At 31.1% G+C, this 21,981-nt stretch overlaps 1 protein-coding gene across 1 annotated transcript; it reads right to left on the reverse strand.

Annotated features, from left to right (window-relative positions):
• Positions 1-14,110: 14,110 nt before the first annotated feature.
• Positions 14,111-14,758, reverse strand: LOC108366182 (uncharacterized; the record flags this gene model as incomplete). Its single annotated transcript, XM_017620498.1, has 2 exons — positions 14,668-14,758; positions 14,111-14,594 (listed from the first exon to the last, which is right to left on the reverse strand). Coding segments are annotated over exons 1-2 (562 nt in total), but the record flags the coding sequence as incomplete, so codon positions are not given.
• Positions 14,759-21,981: the final 7,223 nt, after the last annotated feature.

Consider the following 21,981-nt stretch of genomic DNA (forward strand, 5'->3'; position numbering starts at 1 on the left):
TTTTTGTCTCCTTTTAATATTTAATTAGATACCTTAAGATTAAAATAAGCTTAAAACGAAACAGCACAGCAACCCTTTCCTGTTCATCTTGAGAACACAAAACCTCTTTTATATTTTTCAACAAAATACCACTTCGCAACCCTGGATTTTCACGAAGCGTTTCATTCGGGTCGTAGTTTGGCTACTTCAGGCCATTCGGTGTTGTATGCCATATTGGCTGCCATATTGTTCACACTGTCATCGCCGTATTGAACACCCTGTCAACTATCTGTCAACCCTAAGATATCTCACTTGTATTCTTCCACAATGCCCAAAGATTTCAATGTCTTTTACTCTGAGGAAAATAATAATGCATAGTAAAAATAAATAATATATATTTGATTATCGTTTAAAAATGTTCATGAAACTTTTACGGATGCAGCAGTGCATAGCATGAATTTATGTAGGTGCATGTAGCAGTCGCGCCTAAACATCATCGAATCTTTGGGATCTCGGAATTTAATAACTTCTCCTAAATAAAATTTACGTTTCACAAGAATTTATAGTAAGTCTTAAATAAATGGCACATATCTCTAATTCCTTGTGACAGCCTGCCAAACCAGAAACAAATGTATTATAAACTAACCCATTTCAAAGTCGCTGTTGCTTAACGGTACACTTTTGTGGCAAAAAGGGCATTTTCTATTTGTAAACGAACTTCTGGTATCATTTCCCATCATTTTTTCTTTCATAACCTATTCATTTCTAACTAAACAAAGCTTAGTTTCATATTGATGTAGTTTCGTTATTTTATTTTAGAAATTGAATTAGGTAATAAATCATCACAAACTAAACAAATTATAATTTCTATGTATGTAGAAAACTTTAGGTTTTGTGAATGTGGTTTTAAACTCAATTTATTTGCTTACTGCAAATTTTGCTTCCTTAATTGACCCAAAAATCCGATTTAAAAGCTTTTGCAGCATTATCTACACCTATGCATTTGCTTTCTTACATTAACATACACTCACCAGAATATGCTTCCGTACAGTGTTTCTTTTTTTAATATTTTCAATGTCTATCGTAATAAATTTTTTTCGTTAATTCTTGTTGTTGAAATATATTTAATTCTGCATGAAATGGCATTTAATTAATGATTCTAAGTTTTTACAAAATTTAGAAAAATTCGACAAATTTTCGCAAAAATTTTCAACTTTTAAACAAATTTTTTATTTTTTTTTTGAGTATGTAGTTTTGTAGCTCACTGAATTTCAGGATAATAAAGTGTAAGTTTTAAGTGACTATAGTCTACCTCACTCACTTTTTCACTGACGCTCTTCGGTATTTTTTCCCATACAAAAAAACGATGACGCATCCGTTATATGGAGGAAACTAGCAACATCATCCACAATCAACGGTAGTTTATAGCCACTTAAAACCTGTACTGAAATTTGGTGAGCTACAAAACTGCATACCCGAAAAAATTTTAAAAAAATTTATTTAAAAGTTGAAAATTTTGGTTAAAAATGGTCAAATTTTCCTAAATTTAGCAAAAACTTTGAATTATTAATGTATACGCCATTTGATGCAGAATGAACTATATTTCTATTAAAAATTAAAGAAAAATTTGTTACGAAAAACAGTGCAAATATTAAAAAAAAAACATTGAACGGAAACATATCCTGGTTAGTGTATATGCAGCGCTCTTAAGTAATTTTTGTGCATATCTTTTCACAAAATTGCTAAAATAAATTTTTTAATTCAATTAAATGTCATTTAAATAAATAGCTTTATACATTTTTTTTTTATGAAAAAAACAATTTTATCTATAAACACTTTTATTTTCGTTGAGTACCAACAACAAAAAAGTATACATTGCAATAACCGCAGCGAGGTAAAAGGCATTCAAAAACTTTTCTACATATTCAAATTGCATTTAAATGTGTGTTTGTATGTACATATGTCTACACATGCACTTATGCGCCTTCGTGCTTTAAAGTTTGTTTGCATATATGTTTATGTCATGTATTATCAATTCTTGGTTGCCATGCAAACGAACGTGTTTGCTCGAGCCGCACTTTTGCGGTTTTCATTGTTGCTGATAAGTTTTAAGCACCCAAGCAGAAGGAGACGTGTAGTCACTTAAAAGTTTAGTACTCGTACGGAATTTTATCTGCATTTTTTATACAAAAAAAACGTAGCATTGGTTGGCTGGAAGAAAGTCATATTTCTAACTTTTATTCATGTTTTTCCCATTAAACCACAATAAACACTGACCTAAATGGGTAGTAAATGTAATTGCAAAATTTTATAAAGATAAGAAATCTTTAATCATACCTTATGTTAATGGATTGCTTATTTTGGTCTAACAGCGATTTCTTTCTGCAGTTGCTAAACTAACTAAATGGAAAAAAGTAAGGCTGGAAGGGAGACAATCTTTTCTCTTAGAGGGAAACTCACAGATATTGCATAAAATACACTGTTGTAGTTTTTTTTTCAAAATTTTTCAAAGAAACAGCCGGAGCACAAAGTTTTGGGAATGAAGAATTCAAGTGTTTCATAAATTTTTTATGCTTTCTGCATGCCTTCATACATTTTTTTATTTGCCCCCAAGGATAGTTTTCGAGATGTTCACCCTATTTTATCGTTTCAAACTTTTATCTGGTTTATTTTTTTCTTCAAAATTTCAAGCTTTTTTTTGGGGTAGCTGAAAACGAACTATAAACAATTATTTCAATTAACCTTTTTCCTGCTCCACCCTGCCTGATAACCACCCTAAGAATTGATATTTCATCATTCATATAAAGTTGAGTTGCATGTGTATTTAAATGTTTTTTTCAGGGCGAAAATTACTATAAAAAATTTAATGAAGTAAGGGCTCACTCCCTAGAAACCCCTAAGTACATTTCTATGCTCTTAAATCGAACATGACGGTAAAAAAATAATATATAGTATATAGCCAGCCCTAACCGCCATGCAGATATTCATCGAGATGCTCTAGAAGAATTTTTACATCAACAAGAAAATTTTGAAAAAAAAAGTTCGCTTACGGTTTGTGCTCGCTTTGTTCATTCTCGTACCGATACTCGTTCTTACACTCATATTCATAATAGGACTCACATTCACTAATATTCGTAGTATTCAAATCCGCAATTATAATCGCATTCATATACAACTTATACTCATATTCATATACATATTCGCACTCGCACTCACATTCATACTCATATTCGTATATATTTCCATTCAATCTTTCACACTTTCTTATTAGACTACTTGTATCACATGAGCATATTTTTCTTGACGCGATTTCTTGTATGGAGCTCTTGTAGATGCGCTTTGTAATCTTCATCAAGTTTTAATGCTTTTCCTCTTCTCTCTTATATGCATTTCTTAATCGCATATGAAACCAAATAGCTCTTGTACAGCACTTTTAAACTTTTGTTATTTTCTTTGCACTCTTCTGGATACGTGTATCCTCTTAATTAAATAAATTCGAGTTGCCGAGGTACCTTAACAAATAAAACAAAACAAAAAAACGCAATTCCTTTCCATAGTTATTAATTTGTTAAAAACACTAAATAGTCTGCTTGCTTGTTTATCGTAACTGGCTCAGGTATTATGCTTTCATTTTGTTGTTTCATAAAGTTTTTTATTGCTTAATTAAAACTTTAAAGTTACTCTTTAACGTAGGCACGTTCGTAGTTTTTGAGCCATGCTTGCACACGCGCTAGGTATGTATATGCCCTGTGAGGAAAAACTCTAGTTCTGAACAAAATTTTAAAATATTAATACAAATTTTGGTTTTGTATTACCAAACTATGAAAAGGTATTTGTGAAGTGTAGAAGGAAAGCGCATATGAACGAAAAAAAACCGTCAACCAAAGATGTATTTAAAGTAAACTAGCCCCCCGCTGCATCCCTTTTTCGATAGTTCCGAACTAGTTCTGAATTTGGCATATGAGATGCAGTTTTTTTTTGCATCTCTTTTTCTATAATTCCAAACCAGTTCTTCATTCATCATCTAAGATATCGAAATATATTTTTTTAGAAAAAACGGACTCAGCAGCTACTTTTCACTCTTACATAGCGATATGTATGTAGTTTTAACAAAAAAAAAAACAAATTAAACAGTTTTTTAAAAGTACCACATTTCGCTGCTTTTAATCTGAAGGGGGTCTAGCTACTAACGAACTGGTTGGTTTTTGGCGATAAAGATCTAGTACGGAACTAGAACTTCGGTTCACTAGTTGGCAGTTTCCTTGCAGGGTGTGTATGTAGGTATGCGACTCACCCCTGCAGGCATCTGCTGAAAAGTTAAAAGGAGTAGCCTTCGCAGCAACAAAATTGCAAACAGCATTTTGTTTTCTCTTTTTTTGTGTTATTTGACGGCCTTATAATAATTATATTCAAGAATTTTTGATTGAGCTCGAGGCTGTTAGGTTCTCCCATCCACATAGTTCACTACTGACAGTATAAAGAATACCTACAAAAAGGGCCATTTTCTCAGAAAACGCAAAAAATTACAACATAAAATTCACAGATTAAACTCAAAACTCTTCATTTTACACATTTTTGATAGTCGTAACGTGGTCAAATACGAAAAAAGCATATTCAAATATAATTTTTTGAAAAAAAAATAATTTGAGGGTATATCGGAATTATGTATTTTTTTATTATCAATTCAAATATTTTATAACCGAAAAAATCAAACCCAAAAATACCAGCTACAATATGGTCCAAAAACTAAAAATCATAAAATAACGGCTAAATTCGTTCCAATATAGATCCAAAATATCGGTTAGAGTTTTTTATATAAAGATCATTATTACCGTGACGGTCTGTAATATCATAGTTTTTTTTAATGTCCTCAGAAAAATTCCTTCAAGACTAATTTTTTTAGAAAAAAAAAACCCTTTTAGAATTGATATATTTTCAACGAAGCTCAACTGAATTGAACTAAGGTTTTTTTGGGGGGAGCTATATATACCATACTACGCTATTGGAAAACCCCCAATTTTCTTTATTTTTTTTATCTGTAGGCGGTTTTTTGAAATCGTGATTTTTATAGATTTTGTTATCGATATTTTTATTGAATTTGTTATCGATATTTTGATGGATGTTACTATCGATTTTGTTATCGATAGATAAATACAAAACAAAACGCGATTTTTGTATTTTTGATTTTTATCTAAATAATTGCAAATAGCAGATATTTTTAATTTTTAAATTATATGTCTCTGATGACAGTTATCGAAGACTTTTATTTATAAAAGTCATAAAAAAGTCGGTGACTGATTTATATTGATGACTTTTAATAATGAAAGTCACTGCCTGATATTTAATGATGGCTTTTATAAATAAAAGTCTTCAATAACTGTTATCTAATACATTAAATATCAAAATTAAAAATAATTGTAATTTGGAATTATGATATAAAAAATTAAAAATAATTGTTTGTTTTTAATTTTGCATAAGAATTGCAAATAAAAATTTATTTTCAAATTTGAATCTCGGCGAAAAAGGAAGTTGATTGGTATGTATCACTTAGTTGTAGAACATTTCCTTCATAATGAATTTTTGCATGACAGTTTCCATCAATAACTGTTATGTTGCATAACTTGCAACCCGGTTCAGAAAAAATCGAATAATCGACACCTTATTAAATACATATGCAAGTGCGCAAATATATCTGGAGTTTTCTATAATATATTTAGTTCCGTTTTATTTCCACTATAATTTTAAACGCTAAAAGCCTCAATACTCGTAAACATATGAAAATTGATAAAAACCAAAATCATTAAATACAATTTGAATACCAGTGACCAAATAATTTGCACACCCGCACATATAATTTTCACGCTCGTCGCTCAAATTGCAAATTAACAACAGCGGTTAGTATTTAAAACTAAATATGTACCGACACATGCATAGGTATATACATATGTATACACTGGTAGCGTGAAATACATACTATCATCAAAAATCTCATTATTACATTTTTATGCAAATTTTATAAGTTTAAACCATTTTTTCATTTGAAGGGATTTTTTTCAAAAAAATCTTTACGAAACTATTTTTATTCATAAAAATCTTAATTTTTGGAGGTATTTTGAAATCGGTCCAGCTCGCGTAAATCTCAATATATTTCCGAAATATTTTGGTGGAAGTCTTAAAATATAATAGATTTTATAATTCCAATGGAAACACAGAACCGATTTTTTTTGTTATGGGGAGTGATGCAGTCTAATGTACATAAGTATATATATTTTTCGATTAGCAAAATTAGTTTCTTTCTATTTGTATTTGTTATGTGCCTTTAGCACATGGCGAATTGAAAATTATGTAAACCGCATTCACTGTTTATAATTTCCTCTCATAAATAGTAGTTCCATCCTCAAAATAATCGATTCTAAATTTGTGCTGTGTGAGTAGCATTTTTAATGTAAAAGTGAATATAGTTCAAATTCACGGCCATAAGTGTTNAATGCACTTCTGTGCTCTTGAGTTTCCCTATAAGAACTTTTATTGGCATACGTAAGATCATACAAAAAGATTACGCATGATTGGCAGAGATCTCACAGGTGAAAATAAGACCATCAGTAAAGCTCATGACACCAAAAGGGATTGGTATTCCATATGGTATCACAGCGTTACTACTATTTGCCTATGTGTGAGGAGGATACTGCGCCTTAGTGGTTTCAACTTAAATCAAAAACTTTGACTTTACAGACTAATTTTGTTTTTAAACGCTCTTTTGCATTGGCTAACGCAAAAGCTCTTATTAGGCGCCGCGAAGTAAGCGGGCATTGGCTAGTGTATAATACAATTTTAGAATAGATTTCGAGTGTGCCAATAAATATTGTAAAATTGGAACTTTTGTTTTGTCATCTTATAATCAATTTCATTTGGTGGCACACTCGTTTTATTACACTAGATTAGTTCATTTTGGCAAAACGAACATTTTCACCGTTTAACGTTAACATTTTGAAGTATCTTGAAATTTTAGAATGGAAAAATCGTTAAATTTTAATGATTACAAAATACTTAGCTGTGACAGATATTCTGCATTCTGCCATTTTTTTTAAATTTGGTGGCACACTTTTGAAACCTCACAGACACGTGGTATTTGGCGCCAACTTTCATTGCCTTAATATGAACATTATATCTGAAAACTTCCAAAAATTATTTAAAAAAAGAAATTATGATTTTTTCGAATGACAATGATTGTAACATATCTTCGAAGGATTATAAGTAATTTTCTGTCCAACCGGGTTTTAATTACGAAACGGACGTTGGAGTCAAAATATGCACTGTCTCTGTTGGCGTGCGGCAACGACCCATTCGCGAGCCAACAACTTGCAACGCTATGTACGACGTCGTAATGCAGAAGAGCTGCCAAAGAGTACAAAACAAATTTTCCGATAATAAAACAATGCACTATGGTCCGGCGACTGATATTTGCTGGCCAAAAGTCGAGAGGTAACCAAACCTAGAAAATACTTTTTTACAGTGATAAATTTTGCGTATAAACTAGTGTAAGCACTCGACTGCGGGGATTGCCAATGCTCTTATCTCCTTATTATTGGACACTTCGGGCCAAAAATATTACCTAAAAGTAATACATAATCAGACGACGAAAAACACTAACAAAACTTTACTTCACTTTTCAATTAAATTAACATGATTTATTAAAACATATACAAATTCGGCCATGTACATACATATTATGTATTACATAAGTTATAATTGTATAAGAAAAAATATATAAAAATCACATACTCACAGCTGTGGCAATTCGCTTTCCTTTCTTATAAAAATTAAAATTAATAGTTTGACATTTATTGCGGCCTTTTGAGGTGCTTTGAAAACCACAACATGACTGCTCAATGTTGCATATATGTACATGTACCGTACATTATACATGTATGTGTATTTTTTTTTTTTGTTTTATCAACGGCTTTTCACCTGCACAACATAATAATTTACTATAACATGCCACGTACCATAAATCTACATCATTCTAACAATTGCCACCTGCTATTCTTGAAAAAAAGCAATATTAAAAAAATATGCTATATGCGGCGTTAAAAAAACCATAACAGCACCAAATTAAGCTGTCTGCGATGANTTGCCACCTGCTATTCTTGAAAAAAAGCAATATTAAAAAAATATGCTATACGCGGCGTTAAAAAAAAATCTCGCTTGTAGTCATAACAGCACCAAATTAAGCTGTCTGCGATGTGCAATGTGCAATGTGAATTCCACTGGTAGTCTGAAGGAAATCGGAGCAGCATTGCCAATAGCAACAGGCGCGCGTGCGATAATAAAAAGTACGATAGCTATACACATACACACGCGTAGAGTAGGGTTGTCGAAAAAAATTAAAATCTTAAGCTCACACCCCCACGGATTTTACTTAATACCAAAAAAAGGGTTCCCCTATTTTTTGTTAAAAAAAAATTATATTTAAAACTGCATCAAACCTTATGAAGTTGTGCATGTATTTTATGTGGAAAGAAACACCTTTTCGTAGAAATGGTATAGAATTTCTGAAAATCAACACACAAAATTTTTCGACCGGAAAACTGTATTTATCTGCAGTTGACTTCCAATAATAATACCCAATTGTTTATTTCACCATTTTGTAAAACTAACGATTTTGTATGGGTTCACCCAAGCCATTTTTTGGGATCTATGAAAAAAAGTTAATATTTAAAAATTTTTAAATAAACAATTGGGTATTGTTATTGAAAGACTCGTAGAGAGAGAAACAGAGTTTTCGATCGAAAAATATTGGTTTCAAAAGTTGTCTACCATTTCTACATGAAAAACTTCATGACCTTTTAGGGCGGTACTCAATATAATTTTTTACGACAAAATACGGGTATTCTTTCATTTAGAAAAATTCTAGGTTGAGAGCTTAAAATTTTAAACTTTTCGCCCCAGCATGCATTTTTGGAGCACCCTAATGTAGAGTCTACATAGACATATGCATATGTATGAACGAATGCAAATATGCATTCTCTTTTACAGCAGCTCTACGTTTTTTACTCGTAGCTGTTGCACGTCTTGCAAACGCTGTTGACAAATGATTAGAGGTGCGTACTAGCACTAGGTAGGACACAGGTGCGATATCTGGGCCGAGAAACATTCCAAAAAGAAAGAAGAGAGCCTTACAGTAGTGGCCCATCACAAATTAGTTACGATCCTCCGAGTTCATTTTGGCCATGAAAAAGCGTCTCGTAAAAACCATCTGCAATTGTGTGACAGCATCAAAACAAACACCACGAATTGAGGGAAAATTTGGGCCAAAGTATGAATAGGAATGAGAGCGACAAATATTTTTTGGATTTTTTTTTTTTTGTTTCGTCACCCACCTTTTTTTCGGTTCCAGTGAAGCCAATTTGCGTTCGCACAAGACGCGATGAAGTGTTAACTGCGGAGGCGTGCGGTAGTTTGTGGAATTTGAAATATGCTAGTTTTTTCTTTCCTGTACCCGATTGAAATGGAAGTGCGCCATTGTGGCTGTTTCTAAATATCTATGTATGTACATGCTTAGTTACTTATGTGTATGTATATGAAGATGAATTCTACTGGCAATCAGTTCGTTAGTAAAAAAAACCTGAGCTTTGGAAATGTGCATGACAAAATGATGACTGAAACGAAACATCCTTTGAGTAAACTTGAAAATTTGAATATATATGTGTGCAGGTATGTACAAAAAATTATATTTACCGAAACTTTAAACATTGACTGACTGAGTTAGGGAAGTTATCAAGTGGAAGAATACGTGCAATTGTAAAGTTGGAAGTTTACGGGAAACTGAGATTGCTGCTTTATTTTCCACCTTACGCCGATGGCGAAGTAAGACGATGCAACAAGAAGACAAATTTTTCATGATCGTGATTCTCAGAAAACTTAGAATTTCAGTAGAGAAAAAAAGTTGATTAAACTGGTCTGCATGGGTATCACCGGTGCCATGAGAACTATCGCTACTAAAGCTTTCGAGGTGCTACTAAACATATTTACCTCTGCTGGATGTGGTCTCCATGGCAGAAACCTTTCTTTTGAAAAATAGAAAAGCGGAGAATGAAATTTTAAACGTGTTAACTCTGTTTGAGACACAACTTTGAATACAACTTTAAGGTCTGATTACGGAACAGATTCAAGTTGGAAGGGGAATGACCTAAACCTTTGATAGACATCTCAAAATACCAGCGGGACGAAGGAAGATTGTACGGTTTACTACCTAGAAGACCTCTACGTATTCCCCAACATGTGTAAAGAACGGACCACACAGTCTTCTAGTCTAAATTCTACTCCCAAATAACTATATTTGAGACAATACCCTGGCAGGGATGAAACATGCAAACTTACATATATACGCTTAGATAATACGCGGGCAATAAGAAAATTGTAGTCAAACAAGGAAAGAAGTATAAATTCGCAATACGCAGGCAATAAGAAAATTGTAGTCAAACAAGGAAAGAAGTATAAATTCGAGCGAAACCGAATTTCAACTTCAGAAATTAGTCATCTTTCTTAGCTCACTAGATATATTTGCTTCTGAATATGATACTAAATAATCGTTTCCGAACAAGTATTGAGCGTAAAAATTCAGAACGTATAAATCACACAAAAGTTATATAAATCACATAAAAATTATGTAAATCACAGAAATTTTTTAAGCAGACATTTAATAATACTCAAAAGCTAACACACTAGGTCGCAGTGTATGTCTTTGGCAATTATCTACATTACGCTACTTCAAATCACGCCACTAACACCAAGTACAAAACACAATCAAGCAAATACGAAATAAGTAAGAAGAATAATGTGAAATTATAGTAAAACTGCAAATTAGTAAAATCTAAAGTAGAGTTCACTTGAAATGCGGCTGTGGCGTATACGCAACCAAACAGTTAAGGATGTGTGTGTAAAAGAACCGCACTTAGCAACGAAATACAGATGTAGGCACACAAGTAAATCGTTCATTTATATAGCCGGTCTATATACGAAACCAAGTAGAAATAAAGCTTAAAGGCAACGAAATGGCATGTAAGTGAAAACGTGTCTCGCATCAAAAAGTTGTGCGTAACTAAAGCGTAAATGAGTATGGCTACACATGTATATGTAAATACTTATTCTAAAAATGGGAAGAACGCAAATTTATATTCGAAAAAATCACGCAATATTTTTTGCTACCATATTAAGTTAATATGTATGTAGTATGTTGCCTAGACATATGGGTGCTGCTTAGATGTATACACATACATGTACATATATACGTACACGCATTAAACGCTCCTTTGCTATATGCACGTGCTTTCAATGCTCACTCATAACCACTTTCCTACTTTGTGGCAAGAGCAAATTGTGTTCATTTATACAGCCTTTAGTGGTATTTATTTATTGATAAAGTTTTGTTGTTGTTCGTTTGCTTCGCGCGGCAACTAGTTGAACATTGAAATTCAATTTACACGTACATATGTACGTACGTTTAATATTTTCGACTTTCTCTGTTTGGCGCAGCTATTTTTGTGTTCATTGTATGTACATATGTAAGATGAAGATGACGATGAATATACAATTTTTTTCGTTTAGTTTTAGAAACTTATTTCATTTTTTACTTTTTTAAAATTAAATTTGTTTTAATTTTTATACCTTATTGTATTAGCAAGAAAAATACACATTTTTATATTGAACTAAATTGTAAATGTACTCATTAAATTTTATCGTTTTGCTCTTTTAAAAGAAAAACTTAATTTATTAATTTTTTTTTTTTTTTTTTAATTTTACTTTTTCTTTTAACTTAAATAATTAAATATCTAATAGAGTTTTTATGTAATTTAATTTTCAGAAAACTAAAAGACATACAGACATTATTCCTCACCCTTTTTGGCAGTTCTTTCAAGTAGTATTTCGAAAGACAGAAAAGAGTTTTCAAGCTCTTTGCCGGAATTGTCTTACGAACGTTATTTGTCTTTCGACAGACTGTGGCGAGTTGAAAGACAGTGCCCAGAATTGCCTGTTAGTCTAGGGTTCTTCTGGTCTATCCAATGAATTTTTTCCGTACCCACAATAAATTACCACACATTTGATACAATAAGTTCTGAAATTATTTCCCTTCTTCACCTTGGTCTCATACAAAATATTATGAGAATTTCACTGCAGCTAGCAAGTATGAAGCTTTAGTATCGTATCAATATCAATCGCTTTATTTTCATTGTGTTTACTTTCAGGTCAAGTTGTTTGATATTNTTTCCGTACCCACAATAAATTACCACACATTTGATACAATAAGTTCTGAACTTATTTCCCTTCTTCACCTTGGTCTCATACAAAATATTATGAGAATTTCACTGCAGCTAGCAAGTATGAAGCTTTAGTATCGTATCAATATCAACCACTTTATTTTCATTGTGTTTACTTTCAGGTCAAATTGTTTGATATTTTCTGCTAAACCAGCTGGCAGCAGCAGAAGGATGCATGATTTTTTTTTTTTTAATTTTCCATTCATGTAACTTGAAGACAGCAACAAAGGATTATACTATTGAAGTTTACTTGTGTTAGCACAAGAGTTTACTTGCCAACAAAGTTGCTTACGAAAGAAACGCTTACCTGATGCTGGTGCGCGGCCAGTAATGAATGTGAACGTAAAACTTCAGCCATAAACTTTNTTTTTTTTTTTTTAATTTTCCATTCATGTAACTTGAAGAGGGCAACAAAGGATTATACTCTTGAAGTTTACTTGTGTGAGCACAAGAGTTTACTTGACAACAAAGTTGCTTACGCAAGAAACGCTTACCTGATGCTGGTGCGCGACCAGTATGTATGTAAGTAATGAATGTGAACGTAAAACTTCAGCCATAAACTTGTATACAAAAGTGGGGAGCCAAAAATATAAAGTGGGTAAATGATGTCAGTAGGTAAGCTCAATTTGTACTTTGTTGCAGCCTTCATGATGATGCTTTCGACTTTAATGCTCCTCTATATGAACGAGCGTGTTGGTATGTATTCTGGTTGCAAGACTTTTTATAATTATAAGTACTTATTAAGTAAGAGTCACTTCACTTATGTTGCTGTCAGTGGTAGGCCAGAATTTTGGGAAGGGAGGGATTCATATAAAATTTGCCATTTTTTTTTAGCTTTTGTAGAAAGATATATGTAGATTTGGAACATATATTTTGAACAGTACAAGATGAAAGCTGAAATATTTGGCTTTTAGCTCGACGTAAAAAATTGCATTCCTCAAATATGAGGCTTTAAAACTTGTTTTCGAAAATGGCAATATAATTTTTTTTTTATCATATTCAATTTACCTGTAAAATGGTAAAAAAAAATTTGTGAATAACTTAAGAAATGTAAGCAGGTTGAAATTTTGTATATTTTGGTCATGCACTACAAAATACTCTTTCGAAGAGAAATAAATCGCATATTTTGTAAAAATTTTTAAATTTTGTAGAATTGGAAACTTATATCTTAAGAAAATAGGTTGTATTCGCCTTTTTACTTAATAAACAAAATTTTGATTTTGTAACTAATATTTGCGGAACCAAATTTTTTTTATGTGTTTGAATAAAAGGACCACATTTAAGCTTTCTTTTTATGTTGTTAAAAAAAAACAAAATAAAAAAAAATACAAAAAAAAAAGAGAACATGGTGATAAGTATCTACATTGCTGCCATTTTTACTATGATGCTGATTTAGACCTATGATCTACTCTGAGTAATAGAAGAAATTTTTTATCTGCATCTTTTACGCTTGATATTATTTGGATAAAACCGGAAAAACTTGGCAGCACTGCATAATTTCCGATGAATTTCGTCGTTTGCTTCTTTCAACACGACAGTAGACAATGCCTAATTTACGACTTACACAATGAGGCTGTTTATTGGTTTCTATAACGCACTGGTCTGTATATGTATTAGACTATAATGAAATAAATATTAGTGTCTTGTTAGCCTCCGCTTGCAACTATTAAGATTCGGCGCTTTGGAATGAAGTTACACAGTTCTTTATTTCGAATGCTTAAATATTAATCTTCAAAAACACATTTACATATTTACTAAATTGCATTCTCATGCCGCGCGTCTAACTTTACTTTGATCATTACTTGCGCACTAACCATTGCGCCGCAAACGTATACTGGAATGCACGTAACCGCTGAAAAGTATATCTCGTTCATAAATAAAATCAAACCATGTCTTTAAATCCGTTTCGAATGCGATTGCTGGAATTGAATTCAAATCCAAGTGAAATCCACGTAAGTAATACAGGGTGTCGCGCTTGTATGGACATTTGTTCAGCAGATTCCCGTAACGACTCATCGAGCTCACCACCAATTGCAAGATTGGCACTTTATTTTTATTTGCCATAAATTCGCAGCCCTTGATGCGTGTCATATTGATGAGCACAAAATCTTCGGAACTTCTTGGCATTACGACAAGAATGTTGATGCTGAAGTAATTCAAATCCCGTTTAAATTGCATCTCCGTGGAAATGCTGCTCCGCTTCGTATTCTTACTAATAAAACAAGACACTTTGGCGACATAACCTTTTGGATCTTTAGTAGTACAATTGAACCCTTTATAGGTGATGTCAAAGTTGCTCTGCAGGCGAAATGAATTTGAATTAAGCGATAATACTAATTTCAATTTAATAAAAATCTATTGAAAAACGTACCCTCGAAAGCACATTTTGTATTTTAAGTTGCAACAAAGCAAAAAAAACTGGAAAGAGCAGATATTCGAAATGCTTCATTTTTGCAGGTTGATTACTGAGTGAGCAATTCGATCTAATCACATAAACGTGCCGATAAAAAAATGTATTTATTGATTTCGGCGTTCGCATTTACACTGCGTACAAAAATTCTTTTGTCCAATTCCAAATTTGCTGGGTTTCTCACAAGCTCGAGAAAATAATTTTATTTTATTGAGTAGTTAGTTTCGAAACCATCAATTTTTATTTTAAGATAAAACTAAAGGGCCCTTTTTCTTCACATTTGCTTTCGAATCGTCAATTTTTCTCCTTTCTAAGCATTTTATTCATGATGTGGTTGGTCTACAGTAATTTACTGTCTTGCAATCTCTTTCCTGTCTTTCGAAAAGATCTGCTAACGAGCATTATTCTTTTTGCCTTTTAGCAATAATTTGTCTGAAAACTAAATTAAATAAAAAGTATATTTTTCTTTCTAAAGCAATAAAGACTAAAAATTAAAAGCAATTGAAATTTAAAAATACATAAATTAAATAACCGAGACATAAATTAAGTTTTTGAGATTAAATTAAATAAAAGTAAAATGTATTTACTTTTTTTAACAGTAAAACACCAAAATTATACGCACATTAAATAAAATAAAATAAAACAAAACGAAATAAAATAAAGTAAAATAAAATAGAACAAAACAAAATAAAATAAAATAAAATAAAACAAAACGAAATAAAATAAAATAAAATAGAACAAAACAAAATAAAATAAAATAAAATAAAATAAAATAAAATAAAATAAAATAAAATAAAATAAAANTAAAATAAAATAAAATAAAATAAAATAAAATAAAATAAAATAAAATAAAATAAAATAAAATAAAATAAAATAAAATAAAATAAAAAAATAAATAAAATAAACTAAAATAAAATATAAAAAAAATTAAACTAAATTAAATTAAATTAAATTAAATTATATTTAATTAAATAAAATACAAAATAAAATAACAGGAAGCAGACTTTTTTCACTAAGTGTGTGAGTTTGCCAGTGATTTGGTAAATAAGCGGACTCATTAGTCGCTTTTATAATTACTTTTTAATGAGTATAAACCAATTGCGCAGTGTAATAGACATATGTATACAAATATTTAAATCATCTTCTATACATATATATAATAAAATTGTAACAAGCCGATGTCTGTACATAATAGATATTAAAGAAAATTTAATGTTTATTAAAGCAACAGAAGCCAAATCAACAATTTTTAGAATTTTTGTCTGTCTGTCTGTCTGACTGTATGTTTGTACGAGCATCAATCGAAAACTAATGCATGGAATTAAATTCAGTTTTCACCGTTGTATTGACAGAGGTCCAATATACAATTTAGAGAGAAAAAATAAGAAAGTTGTCACCTTATTGAAAATTGCAGTTTAAGTAAATTGATATGAAAAAAATAAATTTTGCAATATGGCCATCAAAAGGATGAGATGTAGAAAGGTTTATAGCCGAAAATATTTTTTTAGGGTTACCACCTTTTCGAAAATTTAAAATTTAATTGATAAGATAAATTGAATATTGCAATATGGGTATCAAACAGAGGAAGTTTAAGAAAGTTTACTGCCGAAAATATTTTTGAGGACGGTTGCCACCTGTAAGAAAATTTTTATTGAGTATAATCTATTCATATAATAAAACTGTAACAGGCCGATGTCTTTATATTATAGATATTAAAGAAAAATTAATGTTGGGAGGTCTTTACTAGAGCAACAGAAGCCAAATCAACAATTTTTAGAATTTTTGTCTGTCTGTCTCTCTGTATGTTTGTACGCGCATCCCTGGAAAATTAATACATGGAATCGAATTTAGTTTTCAACTCTGTATCGTCAGAAGTCTAACTTACAATATAGAAGAAAAAAAATTAGAGAGTTGCCACCAGTTTGAAAATTTCAGTTTAAATAAATTGATACGATAAAGTAAATATTGCAATATTGCTGTCAAAAGAAAAAGGTTTACAGCTGAAAATATTTCTGTGGAAGGTTACCACCAGTTTAAAAACTTTTATTTAATAAAATTGATAACATATATTTAATATTGCAATATTGGCAGCAAACTAAAGAGGTTAGGAAATTCGACTGCCGAAAATATTTTTGAGGAGGGTTTCCAGCTGTAATTTTTATTGAATTTAGTCCATATATATAATAGAATTGTAACAGGCCGATGCCTGTATATTACAGATATTAAAGAAAAATTAATATGGGGGTCTTTATAGAACTTACAGAAGCCAAATCTAAAATTTTTAGAATTTTTGTACGCCTTTATGCTTGAACGCGCATCACTCGAAAACTTATGCGTGGAATCACATTTTTTGTTTGGATTAATTTTGGTCTTAAGTTTTCTTTTATCATATAAAGGCCAGTATGCAGCTCTCAAGAAAATCGAAAATTCCATATAAAATGACGCACAAGAAATGGCAAAGAAATTTTCTTGTGTAAAATTTTCTTGAGAACTGCGTTCTGTTCTTAAGAAATTTGCTACGCTTTATACTACGGTTTTCTAAAGTTTTGCTGTGTAAAAGAGAGCACAAGGCAACCCATGTTCGCATCAGAAATATATGCTCATTAAATTATTTCTTGGGTAAAGAATGAGGCAACAGGCAGTGAATCATCATATGTCAAAATTCCTTGGACACACACATGAAATAAAGACAATTTTTTTATTAACCGTTTTCTATAGGTCTGCATACTAGCCTTAAGGAGGGTCCGCCAAAGAAAGAAAAAATTTCAAATGTATAAAATTTCAAAAATTTTTAAATATGTGTTATTGTGAATATCTCAACAACTATTGGGCTTGCTTATATCAGGGGACTATATAAAATGCATATATGTATTTAATAAAAATCCGACTAATGAAAACATTTTAGAATTTAGAAATTTAAAAAAAAAAATATACATTACCTTTAATTGCACTTAAAAGATCCTGAAATTTTCAGAATGCTGTTTTTTAAGATATCGATTTTTGAGCATTGAAACAAAAAAAAATTGCAAACTGTAAATTTTAAGTAAATTTAAATTAAATTAAAAATGTCTAACATAACTTTATTTCGAGTTTGTAAAAAATTTTTTTTTCGAAGTTCATAATTTCAGGATTTTTTAAGATTATTTAGTTAGAGTTATCGTATAGAAAACATTTTTCAAAAATTTTTATTTTTAATTTAAAAACTCGTTTTTTATAATTTTTTTCCTTATAGTCCTAAATATCACTTAAAAAATGGGACCAAAACCATTTTGGTAATTAAACTTGCCAAACCCTGAAATATTGAAATTTAGAATTTTGTTTAACTTTCGCAAAAACAAAATTCTTTGCACAACTTTGTTATATGTAAAAATAAAACGTGTGCCCAAAATGCATCCAAATCAAAAATGGTTGATTCCGATTTGACTAAGATTAACCTGTATATATGTACATACATACATAAGTTCATACTCGTAAATATGTATCATAGAAACCACTCGTTTGCTTGTTCAAGGCACGTTCAAAAATACTTTCAAGCCATTTCTTGTTTGTTCATTCCACGAATATTAAGCATAACTTTCCACAATCTTTTCAACTCTTCGTCTTACATATAAACATTCTAACATCATAAATTTTTTTTATTCGCTAACAACACTGCTCTCCAGTCGATATTGATTACCATTTTAAATAGAAAATCTAACCAAAACCACAACCACAACCGCAAATGCATTTCCGTTACTTAACCTAATATCGACTTGAAAGGATCAAAGTCGTACGAAAATTGCAATGAAAGAATAGAGAAATCTCCATAAAGCAATACGTACGTACGTTTGTATGATTGGAGATTATTGCCAAAACGTTGTCATGTTTTGCATCCTTGTCACAGATTCAATTATACATGTCCAAACACATACAGTATCGGTCATATCTATAGCACGCCATTTGAAAGTGATATTGTGTGCAACTTATGTTTATTTATTTATTTTTAAGAATTTTTAATTAAAATATATTAAAATTCCGAAAAAAATTATAAATAATCAACGGTAGCTTTTAGCCACTTGAAACTTGCACATTATCAGGCTAAAATTGAAGGCGCTAAAAAACTGTGTACCCAAAAAAATTCGTACACTTCCGAGAAAAAAGTTTGAAATTTAGGTGAAAATTTGTAGCACTTTTTTGAAGTTTTCTACAAATTGTTAAACTGGGGTTTATATGGGGTTTGTTAGAGAAAGAACTGTATTTTAATTGAAAATTCTCAAAAATAAATAAATAAACATAAGTTGCACACAATATCACTTTGAAATGGCGTGCTATAGATATGACCGATACTGTATGTACATACATATATTTTGTCCACCACGGCCAGTCAGCAACAACATATTGCGGTCAAATTCAATGCAACAATAGTAGATACATGACTTGACCAGCATATTGATTTGAATGAATTTTCTTAATACTTGTATACCCATTGAAAAGCAATTCAATGGCAATGATGCCAATATTTGGTGCATTTACTTACGTATGTATGTAATAAGATTCAGCTTTATATGCAGTTGGTAGCACTACATTGCTGATGCAATTGATTATTGAACAAATCAAGGCAAAGTTTATCTTAAATGCAAATATTCAATTGAAATGGGGAAGTTGGTATTTGGGAACTGATGACTGGGGTGCTGTTGTTGGTGGATTAATGAATTGATAACAAGTTCCATATTAGAATTCAGTTTACTTTGAAGTGAATATGCCTAATGAATGTGAGGTAAGAGCAAGAGTCTTTCGATCTCTAAAGAATTGTTTTTTTTTCTTTTTAATGCAAATTATGAACGATTAAACACCTAGCCAAAAGTTTTAATGACCCGAATATAGGACAGTACTTTCTAAATGCCTGAAGCTTACCAGAGTCTCTGAAATTCAACTTGTTGGGGCCTCGCTTTTTCGAAATGAGGGAGGCCATTTCGAGATCGGACCATGAGGTCGATTTCTTTCAGATTGTTTCGGCCGAAACACGCATATGGGTTTATCCGGTCGAGGCTGGCGACTCACCTATGTAATGGAACGAAGACTCGTTTTCTTTTAGGAACAATGCACATGAAGCCGTTGTTTAGGCTCGAATACTTAAACTACCAATAGTTAACCATTGGCAACAGCTCCCCCTCACTGTGTTATTCAACCGAATTTTTACATAAAGTCTGTTGAGGTTGGTTAGTTGGTTTGGGTTCGCCTTACATTCCTGGAGATTTCTAGCAACAGGACAGAGGGGTCCTAGAAAACATGACTTTTGCTTATATCTCGAAAACGGTTTTTTTTTTGTAAATTAAATAGATTCAAATTCTGGTTCACCGGCTTCAAATTCATATAAAAAGTTTAATTTAAGTGATACATAGCGCTAAGTTAGTGTTATTATATACTAGTTCCGTTTTTAAATTTTTCTTGAATACATTTTGTAAATAAAGAAATACCCCTTATCTGCCATTTTCTGCGAGCAATATGTATTTTCCCACTTCATAAACCAAACTTCTAAGCTTTCAATTGAACAAAGAATAATAACGCGATCTCTCCCGGGGATACAACAAATTCCTTAATATTCACAAAAATTCCAAAAAAAATACTCGTTGAAAACCGCTATTTTCGTTACATTTAAATTTACCTTTTGTTTAATCAAATCACTAAAAAATTTAACACTTAATTGCATTATGTTTTACCTTCTGTATGTGGATCCAGTGACATCTTTAAGACGCCAACAGAGATTGTAGCAGTTGGAAGCGAAATTATTTTGCAGATTTTTGACAAATGACTCTCAGATTTTGCATGCAAAATCAAGTACCAGTTGCATGTGGTCAAATTCATACACACACACACAGTTACGTATAAGTAAAAAGCTCAATATCAAAGCATTGCATTCATGAATATCGTACAGTTTTTTGCTTTTAAATTCCGAAAAAGTCACATCCAAACGGTCGGTTGCACCAAGTGCACTTAACTTCAAAAAAAATCTAAGAAAGTGCTACGCAAGCAGCAAACTTCGCAGAGAAAAAAGAGCAACTTGAGAATGGAGAATACTTGAAATTTTCTTGCATGCAACCATGGGGCATGGGGCGTTCCATACGGAAACGGACGGGGTTCACACTTCATGTGTTTGATTTGTTTCAAATTTTTAGAGTTGATGCATAAACATAAATAATAAATAAATATTAAATTTGAACTTGATTAATACATTTTTAACAACTTTACAGCACAAAATCAAAAACAAATCGATTTAGTTCCAAATATCTCGAGAACGGGGCGAGACAAAAATTAAGAAAAACACACATAGAAACATAAGAATTCCTCTAAGAAAAGCAATTTTTTTTTTTTTTTAACTTTTCACATACAAATTTTTCGATAAAAAAAAAATTGTTTTTGAAAATATGCCATCCCAAAAAAGATTTAGAAAAAATCACAATGTTAGCTTGGAGTTATGAAGTTTTTTTATACCAAAGTTGAGTAAAATGAGTACATTACCAATTTACAAATTTTTTAAATTTTTTTAGAATTTTGTTGAGTATGCAGCCATTAAAATTGAGTTAATTTTTAGTATTTTTTATGCTGACGGCTTTTTGCACTTTTTTCTTATGGAAGAAAATGCGCCAAACCGTTTTCAAAGAAAATTAAAAGAAAAATAACGCTAGCTTTGCAATCGCTTAAAACTTCCACTTTATTATACAACAAGTAATTTTTAGCAAAAAAATAACGACCTCAATTCTCTATAAATATATATATACATGTTTCATGATCCAATTATCCGATCTAAACCAGATTAATATGGGACCACCTCTGAGACTCTACCTTTCCGATTCGAACAGAATTATCGAAATCGGTGGACGTGGTCGAAAGTTATGCGTTAACATACATAAAACAAAAAAAAATATATATTCCGACGAACTGATAACCTCCTCCCTTTTTGAAAGTCGGTTAAAAATTTAATGCGATACAAGACTGCATACTCAAAAAAATGCTTAACAAAATTAAAAAAAAAAATTGTAATGTACTCATTTTACTCAACCTCGGTGTAAAAAAAATTCATAACTCAAATTATTGTAGAGTGCACCCCATAATATTATACTTAAATATTGCGCAATACTCAGAGCTACCATTGTGATTTTTTTTTAATTTTTTTTCTGAGATGGCATATTTTCAAAAACTATTCTTTTTATCAGAAAATTTGTATGTGAAAAATTAAAAAAAAAAATTTAATATTTCTTTTCATAAACTATTTTGATTTGTGTATGTGTGATTTTT

Source organism: Rhagoletis zephyria, unplaced genomic scaffold (genome assembly GCF_001687245.7).
Source record: "Rhagoletis zephyria isolate East Lansing unplaced genomic scaffold, Rhagoletis_zephyria_1.1 Rzeph_scaffold_02181, whole genome shotgun sequence".
Classification (NCBI taxonomy): domain Eukaryota; kingdom Metazoa; phylum Arthropoda; class Insecta; order Diptera; family Tephritidae; genus Rhagoletis; species Rhagoletis zephyria.